Source organism: Delphinus delphis, chromosome 4 (genome assembly GCF_949987515.2).
Source record: "Delphinus delphis chromosome 4, mDelDel1.2, whole genome shotgun sequence".
NCBI lineage: Eukaryota > Metazoa > Chordata > Mammalia > Artiodactyla > Delphinidae > Delphinus > Delphinus delphis.
The window spans coordinates 3,100,996-3,118,259 of NC_082686.1; the positions used below are offsets into that span (position 1 = coordinate 3,100,996).

Below are 17,264 nucleotides of genomic sequence, written 5' to 3' on the forward strand. Positions count from 1 at the left end.
ATGCCTAGCGGCGGAGAGCGTTTGCTTCCTGTTTGAAGTTTTGCTTCCCAGAGGTACGGTCAGTCCTCGGTATCTGCAGGGGATTGGTTCCAAGACCCCTGCCCCCGAGGACAGCAAAATCTGCTGATGACTTTGGTACCCTTAGTCGGCCCTCCGCATCTGTGGATGTGGGACCGCGGACACCAAGGGCCGACTGGACCAGATTCTGTAGTCATCACATGCCGACTCTGTGTCCGGTATTACCGTTTGCCACCCGCCTTCCTGACAGTGATGGGCTCAGTGTTCCCGCTGTCGCCTAAACCACCCCAAGGAGCAGGTGAACACGCAATTCCCTAAAGCTAAAGAAAGCAGAAGTGCGCTAAGCCCCTAAGAGACCTCACGGGAGAATAGGAGCTTTCGTTTTATACACTGAACCCTTTTTGTTTTCAAAAGAATACAAGTAAAGATGACTAAGGCTACGATGACCAAGCTGTGGGCAGTGAAACTGCACTAAAAATAGAAAATATTATGAAGAAGCATTATTATTTCTCCGAAGCAGCATGCCTGTGCTCAAAGTCAAGCATTAACTTCACTGGCAAGTGAAGGCGGGAGCCAGCCCTCCGTGTTCAGACCTTAGGAAGCAGTCCTGGCTCCACGAAAATTCAGCAATTCCAGACAGGCACAGCTTCAGCCGTGCAAACGTGTCCTCTAGGGCATTTTAAATGATAGCACCATTTAGCGAGCGCTCCCCAAGTGGCACGCACCGTGCTAAGCATTTTGTATGAATTACTTCATTTATCCTCGTAAGAACCATGCGGGCGTGTATCCTAATTCCTACTTTGCCGGGTAACTGCGGTGCAGCGTGGTCAGTCGCTTTCCTGAGACCACTTCACCCAACTGACACCTGAACGATGGCAGCTAGACGGTCCCTGCTTCTTAGGTTTGGATCTTCCAAAGCCGACCCGGAGACAAGGAATCAGGCGCCAGCAAGGCACGTGGAGGTGGTCCCAGGAAGGCTGGGGGGCGTGGGGAGCGGAGGAAAAGCAGGGAACTGTGAGCCGATGAGCAGGGGCATCTGGGCTGATCGTTCTGGGGTCCCTTTGGGCAACTGCATATTCGATGCGTAAACTGTCCCCACCGCTCCACCCAGGGGCAAGGAAGCCAAACACTTGCCCGCGGCTCCCTCTCTGGCAGGAGGACCGTTCTCGGGGTGTCAGCCCTCAGAGCTTCCCGTGCAGAGGGAGTCCACAGGCAGGGGACTCAGAGGAGGAAGCCCTTAGTCTGCATGTGCTCTTTTCTTAGGCCCTTCCTCCAAGGTAGCTGGGCTCTTGTTTTTTTAACTGAAATATTTTATCTAACCCAACTTACCTCAAGAAGATCTCATTTCAACATGTATCATTCCTAGGAAAACTTGCCCACACCTGTTCACTACTGCACCATTTACATTAGCCAAAAAGTGGAAACACCCAAACTGCCCATGAGCCGATGAGTGGAAAACACCACGTGGCTCTTCCACACAACAGGACGAGCGCTGACCTTCGCTACAACACAGAGGAACCCTGCCTACATCGGGCCAAGCGAACGAAGCCAGGCACAAAGGGCCGCGTACTCTGTTACACGACACGTCCACGACAGGCCTATCCACGGGGACGGAAGGCAGACAAGTGGTTGCCAGGGAGCAGGGTGAGGGGATGGGAGTAGGTGCTGGCAGCTACGGGGCTTCCTCTGGGGGTGTGGAAACCTGGCGTTAGAGAGTGGTGATGGCTACACAGCGAGGTGCGTACACTACGAACTACTGAATTTGTGCCTTTAAAATGGGGGGTTTATGCTGTGTGAATTACATCTCAGTAAGATAACATGAAATATAAACGTTCCTCATGAGCTATCTTACGTTCCTTTTCTCCATGCTGAGTCTTCAAAACTCGGTGTGCATTTTGCATTTACATCTGCAGCTGGACGGCGGCTGGCCTTCTTATACACGTGGTTGCTGGGTCAGGACTGGCCCGTCCTTCTCTTCTATGAAAAGTCATGTTTCCCGCAATACTCTTCTCTTCACTGTTCCCTAATATTTAAACAGCAAAACAGGAAGACTGGGGCATTTCTGCACTGCCCGGCCGCACCAGGACCGCTAGGGGCGTTTATTGACACGTGTGGCTCAGAGGATCAGCAAAGACGGCGGGGCCCCCAGGAGAGGCCAGGCCCACGGGCCCCGGCAGCTGCATGTAAGTCTGGACACAAGGTTCCTGAGTCCTCTCGTGAGGTTGTTTTTCCCGCCATCGTGAATGTGGCCTGGTGACTGCAGGGCTGGTGGGGCTCCTTACAGGCCCTGACTCAGGGCTGCACGGCCAGGACCGGTTACTGAGCGGGGGCGAAGGCTGAGAGGCTCCAGGAAGCCAGGCCAGGTGTTGATGGATGGGAGACGGAAGGCTATTTCCAGAGAGAGAAGCTCAAAGAGTTAAAGACTCCTACGAGCAGTTCCCAGAGGGCAGAGAGTCACACAAAATCCTCTTTCTTCTCCCTCTAGCGAGGATTGTGCAGACATCTGATCACGCTGCCACGCGCCCCCGTCTTCCTCTCCGGAAGCTCATCCCTGTCCCGTCCACCTGCTCGGCTTGTTTTCTTCCCCTTTGTTCTTCAAAGGGACCCTCTTCTGGATGGTGTCAAGTCGTCAGCGGCCGTCGCAGGGAATGCTGTCCCCCAGTGTGGCGTCTTAGGGCTCCGTCCTCGGTCCCTCCCTGGCTGGGGAGCTCATCAGGTCCATGGCTGCAAACACCACCCACACCGACAGTCCAGTGTCACGTTGTCACATCCCCAGCTCAGGTGTGACGGCTTCCCTAGACCCGTCTACTCGATATTGACGTCCAACAGGCAAACCACGCCCCCCCCGCCCCCGCCGCCCTGAGCCCACGTCACCCTCAGCTCACACCCTCACAGGGCTGCTGTTCCACCCTTTCTGTGGCTCAGGCCAGACCCCCGAGGCTTCTCCAACTGCTCTTTCTTCTATATCTCACTTCCACTCAGTCAGGAAATAAGCCTGGTTCTTCCTTCAGAACACGCCAGGATCTGATCACTCCTCACCACCTCCCCTGCCCTTCCCACATGGGAATCAAGGCACCAGCTCCTCATGGACCTTCAAGGTCCCACATGACCTGCCCCCAGCAACCTCAAACCTCATTTCCAAATGTCTGAGCTCCGAAGAGCTGGAGTCAGGAATGCTTGGTGGTCACCAGGGCGTCAGTGGGGACCCCACAGGGGTGGCGCCTCAGCTGCAGGATGGAACTCTCCCTGGAGTAGGGGTTCTCTAGAACCATCCTAGCAAAGCTAAAAGACAGGTCTCAAAGGCATCAAACTGATTTGTAAGTTGCTTAACTGTCTGCCAGGACAGAGCCTATGCTCTTTAATGGAAGAAAACAAAATCCAGATGGTCCACAACATAACAAAGGGCAAACATGAATATACAGAGACACGAAGAAAAATATATAAGTGTCGACAGCAAAGATGATAACAGTGTATCATGGGGTCTATAACATACGTAGGAGTAAAATGTGTGACATAAAGCACAAAGAATGAGGTAGGAGAAATGGAATCATGCTATTCTGAGAGTCTTACATCATTGTGAAGTGGGGTAATGGAACTGAAAGGCAGACTGTGATGAGTCACTGGTACATATTGGAACACCAAGAGCAGCCACAAAGAGATAAGACAAAGAAGTACACCTCATAAATCAAGAGTGGAGGAAAAAAAATGGAATTAAGGGGCTTCCCTGGTGGTGCAGTGGTTGAGAGTCTGCCTGCCGATGCAGGGGACACGGGTTCAAGCCCTGGTCCGGGAAGATCCCACATGCCACGGAGCAACTAAGCCCGTGCGCCACAACTACAGAGCCTGTGAGCCACAACTACTGAGCCTGTGTGCCACAGCTACTGAAGCCCACGTGCCTAGAGCCCGTGATCCACAACAAGAGAAGCCACCGCAATGAGAAGCCCGCGCACCGCAACAAAGAGTAGCCCCGCTCGCCGCAACTAGAGAAAGCCTGTGCGCATCGACAAAGACCCAACGCAGCCAAAAATAAATAAATAAATTTATTTTTTAAAAAGTTATTTTCATACGAAAAAAGTTAGAACTCAGATTTTATTCTAACATCTACTATCAAAAGAACTGAATTAAGAGTTTTCATAAAGAGCTACTCAGGCATAAAAATATTTAAAGCAACCAGTGCTCCTATGTAAACGTTGTCACTTGAAAGATGAGACCCTGAGACACAGAAACATCAGGGCCTCACTCACACACCATCCAGCGCAGTATGGGTGGCATCAAAATTCTATTCTGTAGACATCAATTTTGAAAAAATTATTAAATTAATATTAAATTTTAAAAAGAAAAATAAACCTCAACTTTTGCCTCAGACCATACACAAAAATTAACTCAAAATGGACCACTGACCTAAATGCAAAAGCTAAAACTATAAAACTTGTAGAAGAAAACAGAGGAGAAAACTTCACAACTATGGGATAAAATAAGATTTCTTTGGCCACAAAAAGTACAAACCATAAAAGAACAACTGGTAAATTGGGCCTAATCAAAATTTAATTCTGGTTATTGAAAGACACTCATAAGAAAAAGAAGCAGCAAGTTGCAGACCAGGAGAAGATATTTATAATATCTACCTGACAAAAGGTGTGTATCCCAAATATACCAGGAATGCTTTCAATTCAAGAGTGAGAGGGAAAACTACCCACCACCACCACGACCAACAAATCAGAAAAGATTTGAACAAACACTTCATAAAAGAAGATTTAAGAATGGCCAGGAAATACTTTAAAGATACTCACCATCATTAATCACTAGGGAAACCAAATTAAAACCAAATGCAGTACCACTCCACACCCAATAGAACTGATTAACACAAAAAGGACTGACAATATCAAGTGCTGCTGAGACTGTGAAGCAACGGGAACTCTTGTACATTATGGGTGGGGGTGCAAGATGTGCAGGGAAACTACCTGGCAGTACCTTTTATAAAGTGAAGTATACACTTAACCATGCGATCCACCAATCCCATTCAATCCCATTGACCCCAAGGGAAATAAAAATACACGTCCCTGTAAATGCTTGTACTGGGATGCTCACAGCTGCTTTATTCATAAAAGTCCCCAACCGGAAATAACCCAGATGTCCTTCAACAGGTGAATGGATAAAACAACTGTGGTCCAGCCATACCTGGAACGTGACTCACCAATAAAAAGGAAAGAATCACTGATACACACAACACGTGGACGAGCCTCAAAAACATTCGGTCGAGTCAAAAAAAGAGAGGACACATGTTACGTGATTTCATTTTCTATGGAACTCTCAAAAAGACAAATCTAATCTATGGTGTCAAAGAGCGGCTGGTGGCTGACAGGGGCCGGGAGCGGAGGGACAGGGGTTAAGCGGGAGAGAACACAAGAGAACATTTTTAGGTGATGTAAATGTTCCCAGTCTTGGTTTGGTGGTAGTTAACAAGGATGTATAGAACTTTCAAGGTTTATCAAAATATACACTTAAATGGGAGCATTTTATTAGGCATACATCATACATAAATAAGAGCGACCGAAGATTCAAAAGGAAATGGGATTTTAAGAAAACAACACCACTGACTGTATGAGGCATCCTGGGGGCTGGCCTTTTGACTCACAGTCTGAATGGTCAGGACAGATACTGGGCCCAGGGAGACAAGAGTGGGGTGTCACCCAGTGTCTGCTAAGTCGTCAGGACCGGGTGGGAGGGGGTGGGACTGGGCACCCTGGGGGTTTGTGGAGGGCAGAGTATGGCTGTCTCTGCAGCAGTACGTGGCTTTACATTCTGTAACAGTACCGGGCTTCAGATTCAACGCCTAACTCATACATATTCCATCACAGGTGCAGCCTGGAGCTTTTAGTTTTCTTTTAATTTAAAAAATGATAGCAAGGCCTTACCAGAGAGCTGCTTGATGGCCACAGGTCTCACTTTGTAGGGAGTCCTGCAAGAGAGAAGGCAGTTCCACTGTAAGATGCTGTCAAAGATGTTCATGCACATCTGGTTCGAGAGAGAAGCACTCGGGCTGAATTAGGATTCAGCGAATTAGGTCTTTTTAAAACGAATTTCTTTGGCAGGTCTGAGCTTTCTCATTCAGAAGAATTCTAAATACTTTAAATATATCATTTAAACAACGGACCTCCTCTATAATGTTCATATTTGGTTAATAAAATAAACATGTTGAATGCAGCTGGGATGGTACAGAACTGTCCTGGTCTGTCCTGACACCTGACTGATGCGGGAGGCTCTCCCTCTTTTGCTTTGAGCTCCTGGAGACTGCATCCCCCAAGTGCACAAGAGAGGATGGTGTCAATAACTCAGTCGAAAATGCACTGGCACCTCGGTGATGTCACCACCGGTAATCATGAGACCCACAGGGGGTGGGGAGAGGATACTGGTGATAGGAAAGGCAGAGTAAGGGTCACTGTCCCTGACATACAAGGACCTCTGGCAAAGGTCGGGGGGAGACAAGTCAATGGAAAATAGGCAAAGAATAGGAACAGGCAATCATCGATAACAGCTAATAAAAATAAAAAGAGGGACCTGAAGAAAGAGGCTATTTTTTTTTTTTTTTTTTTTTGCAGTACGCGGGCCTCTCACTGTTGTGGCCTCTCCCGTTGCGGAGCACAGGCTCCGGACGTGCAGGCTCAGTGGCCATGGCTCACGGGCCCAGCCGCTCCGCGGCATGTGGGATCTTCCCGGACCGGGGCACGAACCCACGTCCCCTGCATCGGCAGGCGGACTCTCAACCACTGCGCCACCAGGGAAGAGAAAGAGGCTATTTTTTTACCCAAATTTAGAACCTGGTAACATGAATGCTATGAGGCACAGGGACTCAGGGTCTCACAGGTATTGCTAGTGGGAGTACGGATTGCCATCACCTATGGGAAAACAACCTAGCAGCACTGATTCAAATGTAAAATCCTTTGTCTCAGCACGTGAACCTAGGAACGGAAGTATTAACTCTTTTGGTTATCTTACACAGGGATACCTTCACATGTCACTCGTTCATTCATTCAACATGTTTTACACTCAGTGCTCACTGTGATTGGGTTCTGGTGATATAAGAGTGAATCAGGGCTTCCCTGGTGGCGCAGTGGTTAAGAGTCCGCCTGCCAATGCACGGGTTTGAGCCCCGGCCTGGGAAGATCCCACATGCTGTGGAGCAACTAAGCCCGAGCGCCACAACTATTGAGCCTGCGAGCCACAACTACTGAGCCCGTGTGCCACAACTACTGAAGCCTGCGCGCCTAGAGCCCGTGCTCCACAACAAGAGAAGCCACCGCAGTGAGAAGCCTGTGCACTGCAAAAAAGACCCAATGCACCCAAAAATAAAAAAATAAATTAAAAAAAAGGAAAAAAGAGTGAATCAGGCAAGAACGCTGTGCCCTCACAGATCCTACGTTCCATGGTCAAGTACACGTTGAAAGGACGTGAATGCTGCCATCTGAATGGCTAAGAAATATGCGGGCCCCTCTCTGCCGGGGGTGGGTGACACATTAGCTGAACTGTGGCGTGTCATTCAGTGTCAAAAAGATGGAGATGAGTGAGCAAGTACTGACGTGGAGGGCTGCCTACAACACCTCGTTAGGGAGACACGGCAAGTTACAGGGCCACAGACGGAGAATCCGCTCAGCGATGGAGAAAGAAAGCACAGAGACTCTGGAAGGAGTTACACCAAACACCAGACTCTTAACAGGGGCTAACTGGGCATCCCACCTGTGGTTTAACAGGTATAGGGCACACGGAAGATGGTTTACATTTAAAATGCCAATAAGGTATAAAAATAACAACCGCGTGGCACTAATAGGTGATGGACGGACAAGCCCACGGTGGTCTCAGGTCCCGCCTCCCCGCAAGGGTTTCCTCCTGGTGGAGCCCGTGAGGGGCAAGTCACCCCCACCCATCTCCCCCTCAGGAGCGTGCACCTTGCTTGGGGAAAGGTCCTCCTCCAAAGGCCCCCGGAAGTTGGTTATTTGGGACTTGGGGAACATTCCCTACAGAGGCTTCGTGGTGATGGTGTTTGGGTCCTGGGAGATCGCAGAACAGCCTGTTCAGAGTCCACGCGGCTTGAGGTGTGGCTCCAGCTGCAGAGCAGGTGAGACACCGGCTGGGGCGGGGCTTGGCCAAGGGGACACAGCTGCCTCTGTCCTCACACGGATGGCGAGCAGGGCGGGTCCACCCTCCCCGGGCCTCCCAGCAGCCGTCAGCCTCGCCAGCTTGCAGGTTTCCAGGAGCCACCGCTCAGCGAAGGGGGGACCCTCCCTGAAGTCCACCGCGTGTGTGGGGCTCACTTTGAACCAGGGGCGTATCCAGAGCACGTGTCGGTGCTGCCGGGGGGGCGCCAGGGCTGTGGCGATGGGCTGAGGGGCGCGGACAGCCAAGGCGAGGTGGGCGTCACCTCTCCTCTCTCCTCCTCCCTCAGCCCCATGAGCAGCACTGATGCTGGGGCAGTGGGTGGAGAGGCGGGATCCTGGGCCCGAGGGGCGCAGGAAGGGGCCATCCCTTCCCCTCTTTTTCTTCTCTCTCCCTCCCCTGCAGCCACAAGGACTGTCTTCCCCTGCTCCCCACAAGCCCACGCTGGCCGGGAGGTGACAGTGACGGCACAGAGGAGGTGCCGGAGGCGTGGATGGGGAGAGACAGAGCCGCGTGTCCTGAAACGCCCCCCGCTCCCCGTGTCAGAGGCGCTGACCACAGCTGGATCCCCAAGATTACCCTTGGCCCCTGGTTCCTTAATCCTCTTGACTCGACAGCAGGAATGTCCTCAGAAGCAGTTATGCCGCTTCCACGACTGAATGAACCCCTGCCTCGGCCTAAATTGACTCGCAGCTTCATCGTTTCTTCCTCAGCAACGGAACTGAGATAAACCACTTTCCATTCGCCTTGAACTTGTATTTGTCTTTTTCCAAAATGCGTCTTTTCAAACACGTTTACTGGGAGCTGCGCCGGACTCCAGGAAGCGTTTCTCCCCAGCGGAGGGGATGGGCACACACGCCATCCTTGTAAGCGCCCAGCCATTTCATCTGGCGGACAGCTTCGTGTAACACAAATGGCTAAAACCGGAAACACAGGAGCCGTCCTGCCCTCCCCTCTCTCCACACGCCCCATTTTTCCTCCTACTACTTAAGGGTCTGTTTCTCTCCTTCAGCAAGGATCTTGAAGCAGCAGAGGCAGAAACGGAAGGGTGGTCAAGAAGCAACACGCTGGTCAGCGGGGCACCATGGGACCCACAGTGTCCCCTTGTCCAGAAAGGAGCGCACTGGGACCAGACGCTCGGTCCCGCCGAGCGTGACATGAACAAAGCTGGGATGTGTCTGCTTGTGTTCGTTAGTCTTTAGGAATGGGGATTAGCAATCCATCACCTTTCTTATCAGCTCCAAAAGAGAGAGGAAGCTACTCAGCCCATTGCTAGATTAGAGCCTCTCTGACTTAGGTAAATAGGTACCAGGTTATTTAAAATGCGGGTCTGAACATTCTCTGATCGTTAAGGGAAGAAGCATTTTGAAGGAAGACTCAGAAGGTCATGAGATCTGGTTTGAAATGAGCCGAAAAGTTTAGTATAAGAGATGGGAAAACTGGGACCCCGACTTCTGATCAGTAACCAGGTGATCACAGTCAAGAGCCCTTGTAATTCGGAGAAGAGGCTGTGAAAAGCGGCCCCTGCGAGTGTGAACTGGGCAGCAAGCAGGCAAGGTGGACGAGCTGGCGCCTGCAGGAGAGCCTCTCCCGGGAGGCGGTTCCTGAATCCGAGGCTGGGGGCAGGGTACAGGTGTTGACAAGGCTGGACCGAAGGGCTGCAGGGTCTTCAGTGGCGGAGGAAGCTGGAGGGACATGACCTGACTTGACCGTCTTCTGGGAGGAAACAAAATGTTTCCAGCACTTTCTGAGAAGGGGACACCCTGCGTCTGGTAGAGGTGAGCTTCTGGTCCCTGGCAGGCTGAGCACCCACCTGGGGCTCAAGAGTAGTTTCTTAGCTTTTGCCCACTTTACACCAGTGGTTCTCACCCTCGCTGCACACTGGAATCACCCGGTGAGCTTTAAAAAAAAATCCCTCAAAAATCCACATTTCCTGGGTTCTAGTGGGGCTCTGGTCACCAGAGCCTTTTTGATGATCCCTGGTGGTTTGAACCTGCAGGCAGGGCTGATGGTCACTGGTTTGGTTGGACTAGGTTATACCACGCATGTTTAGAGGGGGCGGGGCCCCCGACGGCAGCTGGAACCGTGGGACTGGAGAATTAGAAGCAAACGGAACAGATTGGAGGCCTCACTGGGGCTCACGCGTGACCCGGGAGGGGGAGGTGAGCAGATGGGAAGGGAATCTTGGGGATCTGCTGCCTTTCAGGGGCAGAGGGTGGGAAGCAGACACAGACGGGGGGAAGATGATGGAGGCAGCTGGTAAAAAGGAGAAGTCCATGATCTCACGTGCAGGGAGCAGACAGAGACAGGGGAGGGGATGCCCAGTGCTGGGAATAGTGATTAAGGAGGTCCCAGCCAACAGCATCACCACCTGGGAACCTGCAGAAATGCCAGTTCTGGGGCCCCGAGGGGGTGAGGAGAGGGAGGGAGGGGGCTCTGCTTCAGCCAGCCCCCCGGGGTGTGCGTGAGGCTGGTGGCCTGGGGGACACCGGGCAGCTCTGCGACGAGAAAGCAGTGGGGACCGCATACACCGGTTCTCAGCCTCGCCACCACTGACATTTGGGCAGGTGAGTCTGGGGTGGAACCAGTCCTGGGCACTGCGGGACGTAGAGCTGCAGCCCTGGTCTCCGCCCGCTGGATGCCACAGACCCCATCCCCTGGCGTGGCAGCCAAAATGCTCCAGACTTCGCCAAGGGTCTCCTGGGGAACGAAACTGCCCCCCGTCGAGAAGGGCTGGCACAGAATAAAGAGCCTAAGGAGATATGATGAGGTGACAGAACAAGTCGACAAACTACAAACTGCTTTCAATTAATTCGGGAAAAATGCAGTTTTGCCCTATCAGACACCGGCTTGCACAGACAGGGCACTTCTCCCTGATGACATCGTATCTTGTGGACGTCAGGGGTGACAGGTCACTCGTGACTTTCCTCATGAATACAGATCTGGGTCAGGCTGGACCTTATGCCACAATTTACAACAGTCTTCCCGGAGCCTCTGGGGATTCAATTAGCATCGCTCCTTCCAGGTAGCCCGGAGCTGATAATCAGAGCGTAATCAAAGCCAGAATGCGTGGGGGCAGAAGGTCCTGATGACGAAATTAAAAATTCAGGAGATTGATGGATGCAGTGGAGGGGGAGGGGAGACCGGGCGGAAGCGCCCAGATGCTCGGGGAAGGACAGTGCTGGCCGCTCACCACGGAGCTCGGAGGACATCGGAGCCTGTTCAAATGTTCTAGGACTTTGTACGCGCCAAGGGTTTGTTACTTGCCGGGCTTTCTGCACCAAAGCCTGGCAGCCTTTGCGAGGTCTTGAGCCCTTGCCTGGGGCCAGGCATCCTGCACCCAGGCCGGCGTGGATGGCTGACAGGTGGCTTCGGGGGACAGAGGAAGAAGGGCTGGTGCCCATCCCTGGGCGCTCAGGTGTGCACACACCTTTGGTCGGGGGAACCTTTTGGGCCCCTACAGCGGAGGTCCCAGGGATCCCATCATGGGAGTCCAAATATTCCCACGCTGCCATCGGGGGGCCAGGGCCCTCCAGTGGCCGGGAACTTCGAGGGTCTGCCTGGGCATGCTCTCTCCTGCGGCTGGAGCAGCTGGCCTGGTTCAGTCAGGGGGGCACACCCTGATGGCCGGATTGACACGTGTCCCTCGCAGGGGGATGCAGTGAGGGGCAGGCGTAACAGGGGTCCCGAGGGGCACCCCGTTCCCAATCACGTTCCTGCTTCCGGCCTCGCAGGGCACGTGGGCTGGATTCTGCCTGGCCCTACTGCAAATACAAAGTGTGGACCACCGGGGACCTCGCCAGCCGCTGGGCAGAGGGGCGGGCGTGGACGGGAAAGGCTCTGCTTGGAGTCCCTCTCCGGCCACATGCAGCCGGGCTGTTTTACAGATGTTCACAGGTGTGTTTACTGCCCAAGCCTTTTCCTCTCTAGGTCTCTCCTGGTTTCACTCCTCTGGCCCCCAGGCTTCCCACCCCCCAACCTCCGCCGTCTTGGGCAGAGTAGCCGGTGGACAGTGCTTGACAACACCGGGACTTGCCCCAGGGGGCCGACGCCCAGCGCTGCCCAGGGAGTCTGGTCAGGGAATCTCCTGCCCGGATGGACTGGGCGCAGCTCTGCTACTGCCACTCAGTGCCTCAGTTTCCCCACCTGTAAATGCCCCCCAGAGGGCTCTCGTGGAGCCTCGGAAAAGTCACGCTTAGACCTGCTACTTTCTTGGAAAGTGACAAGTTCTGCAAAGGAACCAGCGGCCTCCTTCCCAGACCCTCCCATCTTTGGTTTAAATTCAGATTTTCCTGCAGCAGTAAATTTATACAACAACCATGGAGACCCTGCCGTGCATGCAGAGAGCTGTCAGACACACCACGAGAAGGAGCTGACGTAGCCCACTAGCCGCTTACCGTTCCGAATTGGCAGGCATGGTGGGGTCGATGGAGACCATGGCGTCATCTGTGGTCAGGAGGGAGATGGTCGTGTTCCTGGAAGACAGGAGAAGCCAGTGTCTTCACCCCGCTGTTGTCCCCCGGGTGCACACTTGAATCTGGGCCTCCCATGAGGTAGGAGCCCGGGTAGCAGGCCCGTCCTGCCCAAGGGGCCATGAGGAGTCGGCCTCAGGACGCTGGCCCTCAGCTTGTAAACAAAGTTACGGGCTGTGTGTGTACTTCTAAATGCTCGGTAGACGTGTAAGTAATTTAAAATGGGAATTGGAGAAAGTGTAATTTGTTGAGTTGGGAGATTAAATGGTGTCAAAGTAGAAATGAACATTTGTATCATCCAGTGATGAATTCAGGGTTTGCCTTTCTACTTCATTTCCTGTGGGGTCTACCTAAATGGGCAAAAAGCTCTCCTACCAAACAGTTTTAAGTGGATAAATGAATCCTCCTCCAACTTCTCATCTGTGGGGTCTTTCACGCGAGGTGTTGCCTTAACCACATGACTTAACTCTCTGGTCTTCAGCCGTGTATCAAAATCTGTGCAATGGGGGTGACACCTAAAACCCAGGTTGTTCTAAAGAACAACATTTATTTATTTCTTAGCACATTGCTTAATAAAAGACGCCCCAAACTGTGGGCTATTTCTTGCTCCTACAAACCGCTACTTGCTGTAACTTCGGGTGTGTAGTCTCATCCTTGACTCTCCTTTTTCTCACCTGACTCTGAACGGCTCCTGCTGTCCTCCTCTCTCACCCTCCTTGACCTGGGTTACAGCTTTAGTTAACTGCAGGCCAAGCTGCCCCTCATCACTTTCTATAGTTGGGAAGTTAGGACAGAAAACCCACTGGCTGGAACAAACTGTTGATTTGGGGAAAAGAATTCTTCTGGAGTCCTTATGGTTCTATAAGGTAGATTTCTGGTCTTTTCAACTTATTTCTGACATCAGTCTTTTCCTAAACCTTGATCTGTGATGAGCCCCTCTCTCCCCCTTGCTGGGTCATTTGGGGCTGGGGGACCAAAGTCTAAACACTACCACCGTCCTTTACCCTTTCTCCCAATGCAAAGGAATAAATGAAAGAAAAAAAGAAACTCTTAAGACAGTAGTTTCTGCCTAATTCCTCCAAAGGTTCCTTCTGCGTAGCACAGCGGTGGTTGAAAAAACCTCCAGAGATTGATCCACTGATTCGAAAGGTCCCAAGTGCAAGGTGCAAGGTGAGCCCACGGGCCCTACCACACCTCTTGTCCCCTAGACTCGGCCACTCGCCCTCCCAGGTACCTGTCCCTCCAGGTGAATTTAAAGGCGTCCCTCTGGCGGGGGCAATTCCGGGTCACTCACCGAGGCAGGCCGGTGGCGATGCAGAACAGGTCCATAATGTCGCTGGAGTTGCAATACTTGCTGAAGACCACCTGCAAAACAGAAGCAGAAGGCCGTGAGGGTCAGGCGGGAGCAGGGCAGCTGGTTTCCGTGGTGACGTCAGATTCCAGAGCTTTCTCTCTGGTCCCGACCTGCAGGTTAATTTTACAAAGAAAAAACAAAATAACTGTGGGCACTGGAATGTTCCAGGCACGTCTCTTCACTGAGTCGATTTATACAGGTTGAGAAAAACTTCACTCTTCTGTTCGCTGAAAAGAGTTGTGAAAAACAACGCTATCACCCACGTAAGGACACCTGCGGTGACATGCTGCCTCGTGCCCCGCACCATCAACAACCTCAGCTTAATGATATCACATCGCAGGGGGTCTCCAATGGCCTCCGGGGCCATTATGCAAAAGAAATTTAAGATCATTAGCTTAAAAACAAAAGATTGCCTTTTAGGATTTGGGGGCTGAGGTGCAGGACCAAATCCAAGAGGGAATCACCCTGAGAAAGGGTCCGATTGGAACCGTCGGTCTGCATAGTGAACAAATTTCACCGGAGGCACTTTTACACATGGCCTGGGTGTCCAGTCCCTGCTGGACAGGAGAGAAACACACCAGTCACATCAGCATCTTTTGTCCGAGGGGCCCCGATTGTGAATCTGGGCTCTGGAACCCCTCCCTGGGAGAGGGGGCTTCACGTACAGAGAGGGGGGCTGCTCTCCAAGGCTGGACCGCGCGCATAGGACAGTCCACGCCAAGGCTCCTGTAACAGGTTTTCTGTCAACATTCTCCCTGGCTAATTACTTAAGGCCCCTCCTGCTCACCAGGAGTCCGCGGGCGTGGGGCGAGCCAAGCTGAGGAGAGCAGGTATTTTTCAGTGCGCAGAGCGCTATTGTTTTAGCCAGGTCAGTTTGCATCTTTTTTTACGGGAAACAGTAAAACAGAGTAAGCAGATGTTTTTCCCCGCAAACGTAGCTGGTCCCTGACTACCACGGCCTCCTCTGTGCCACTGGCCTGCCTACGCTGAGAGTCAGCCAGCACCACTGTCTGGGCTGCCAGCTTGCCCCCCGAGGTGGTATTTGCACCCTTGGTGACAGGGCCTTTGTTCGGCACTGTCCACCCGGCGGCCACCGGCCTGGCTCAGGGCTGGTCCCGCCTGGACCCCTGCAGCAGCCCCTGCACTGGCTCTGCTGGGTCTCAGCCCAGCACCCACCCTCGGTTTCTAGAACTCAAACCTGGTTGTACCACTTTTCCGTGCAGACGCCTCTGCTGCCCCGCACGCCCACCGGAGAAGGTCCACCTCCTCGCTGGGCACCTGAGGTTCTGGGGTGCGTCCCTCGAGGCTGTGCTCTCGCCAAGCTCCCGCCCACGGGTGCCCCTCCCTCGCCCTCTGCTCTGGGTCCCCCCTTCCCAGAGACCGTCCTCCGCTCTCCCTCCTCCCAGCCCTCGGGACTCGGGGCCAGCTTCTCCACACGGCCCCCCGACCCCACCGCCAGAGGAGTCTTGCGCCTTTGGCCCCCCGCATTTTCACGACAGCGCGTCCCAGCGCCCCCAGCACAGGCCTTAGCTCACGCCTCGGCCTTTGCAGCCGTGCCCAAGACGGGTGAGGTGCGGGGTCCTGGCCGTTCGCGCACTGACACGGGGCCATTTCTGACTTTCCCACTCAAGCCTTTGTGAAGGTCGTGTCCACCTGGTGTGGGCTGACTGCGTGGGTTTATCCCAGACCCCAGTCAAAGGCGAGGGTGGGCCGAGGCAGAGGACAAGACGGCTCCGTCTGTGAACATTCGATTTGCCCGGAGATCCCGGCACAGGGTGAGGGGGCTGGCAGGCCGGATGCTGGTCATGAGCTGAGCGTGACCCCAGCAAGTTAGCGCCGACAAGGCCCTCCCCAGGGAGGGAGGTGGGAAGAAAGACCGGGAGCTTGGAATATCCTGGGGGCCTCGACAAGAGGGGAGTCTGCCCAACTTTATAAGCACTGCAGATGCAATCTGGAGGAGCGAGTCTTTCGTGATAGCTTCCTAGGCTCGGGATAGCAAATAATAAAAGCTTTAAAAAGTCCAGTTACGAAGCAGCACAACAAACCCAGAAGGGCCCACAGGGCTCCCTGACACTCTCGCTGCCCCTTTGTAACCGATCCCGCCCAACCTCGTGAGGGAGGCCAGCCTTCTTCTGGGTCCGGAAGAGTCTTTGAGATTATTTTTGACTGGGGGGGGGGGTGGCGGGGGATGGAAGGAAATCAGAAGTAAGCAGAAAAGATTGCATCGGGTGTCTTCCATTACAGTGGGGAACCACGCTGTGTCCATCTGTAAATCTATTTCAACATTCCTCTACCGTAGAGAAATGCAGCATTCTTTGACTGCACTTCCGAACTGGTTGTAACATTTTGCCGTTTCCCTTGTTCAGCTAACAAGTTAGTTTGACGTGTGGCCCTTTCACATCTGTGCGAGAGTCAGGCTTTTGCCTTATTTAGTTAGTTAGTTAACGAGCCTTGAGCGGGGCCAACGCAGGTGAGAGGCTGGGGTGAACATCACGTGAACCCTGACGTTGGAAGTGCTTGGACAGCCCAGTTCTTGGCCGGGTGTCAGGAGGAGCTCCCGGCCTAGGTGGGTTGTTCCTGGTGTGGGAAACCAGCCCCTGTAGCACAAAGGCTTGGTCGGCCTGGGAAGAAGCCCTCCCCCGCCCCCGTCACCAGGCAGCCTGGTCAGGAGGGTACGAGGCTTTCTGTTCCCAGGCTGAATCGTTCTGCAAATCCTTTAGCCTCTATCCAGAAATAAACAGCGGGGGAAACAGCGCCGGTGAAATGAAATTTAAACGTGAAAAGCGGAGGCAGCGTGATGAACAGAGAAATAAGGGCCTTAGGTTGCCCCGGGCTGCGGCTCATCAGTGAAGCACGGCAGGTCACCCCACACCCTTTCATGTGGCTTGGTCGGCAGCACCGCGATGTTAAAACAGGACGAGAGGAAAAAAGGGGAGCCCAGAGGCCTCTCCTCTGCTGGGTACTGGGCCTCCCTCACAGTCAGCTGGGACCTGTGAACGTCAGAGGGAACTTCGGCACCTGGAACCTTCCTGCTGCCTGCAGAGCTGGGTAACAAATACTCATGGAAACCAGCCGCCCGCCAAGCTGTGTTCTGAGGGGTCCCCAGAGGAAGCAGCACAGAGCTGGACGAAGCTCCCCGGGGCCCAGCCAGCGAGGGGTCAGGGGGTCAGGATCACAGCCCAGGCCTCCCTCTGTCCAGCACACACGTGACCCAAACAGCTCTGACTCGCAGGCTCTGCACGGCGTGTCATATCTGTATTCACCCCCCG

General features: G+C 53.3%; 1 protein-coding gene across 5 annotated transcripts in view; it reads right to left on the reverse strand.

Moving 5' to 3' along the window:
• PDE9A (phosphodiesterase 9A) overlaps window positions 1–17,264 on the reverse strand; it is a 97,747-nt gene that overhangs the window by 48,259 nt on the left and 32,224 nt on the right. For all 5 annotated transcript variants that reach the window (XM_060010270.1, XM_060010271.2, XM_060010273.2 and 2 more), the window contains exons 2-4: window positions 13,936–14,006; window positions 12,567–12,644; window positions 5,934–5,977 (exon numbers count right to left, since the gene is read on the reverse strand). In XM_060010270.1, the coding sequence (XP_059866253.1) occupies window positions 5,934–5,977; window positions 12,567–12,644; window positions 13,936–14,006 (193 nt within the window). The remainder of the gene's footprint in view (window positions 1–5,933; window positions 5,978–12,566; window positions 12,645–13,935; window positions 14,007–17,264) is intronic.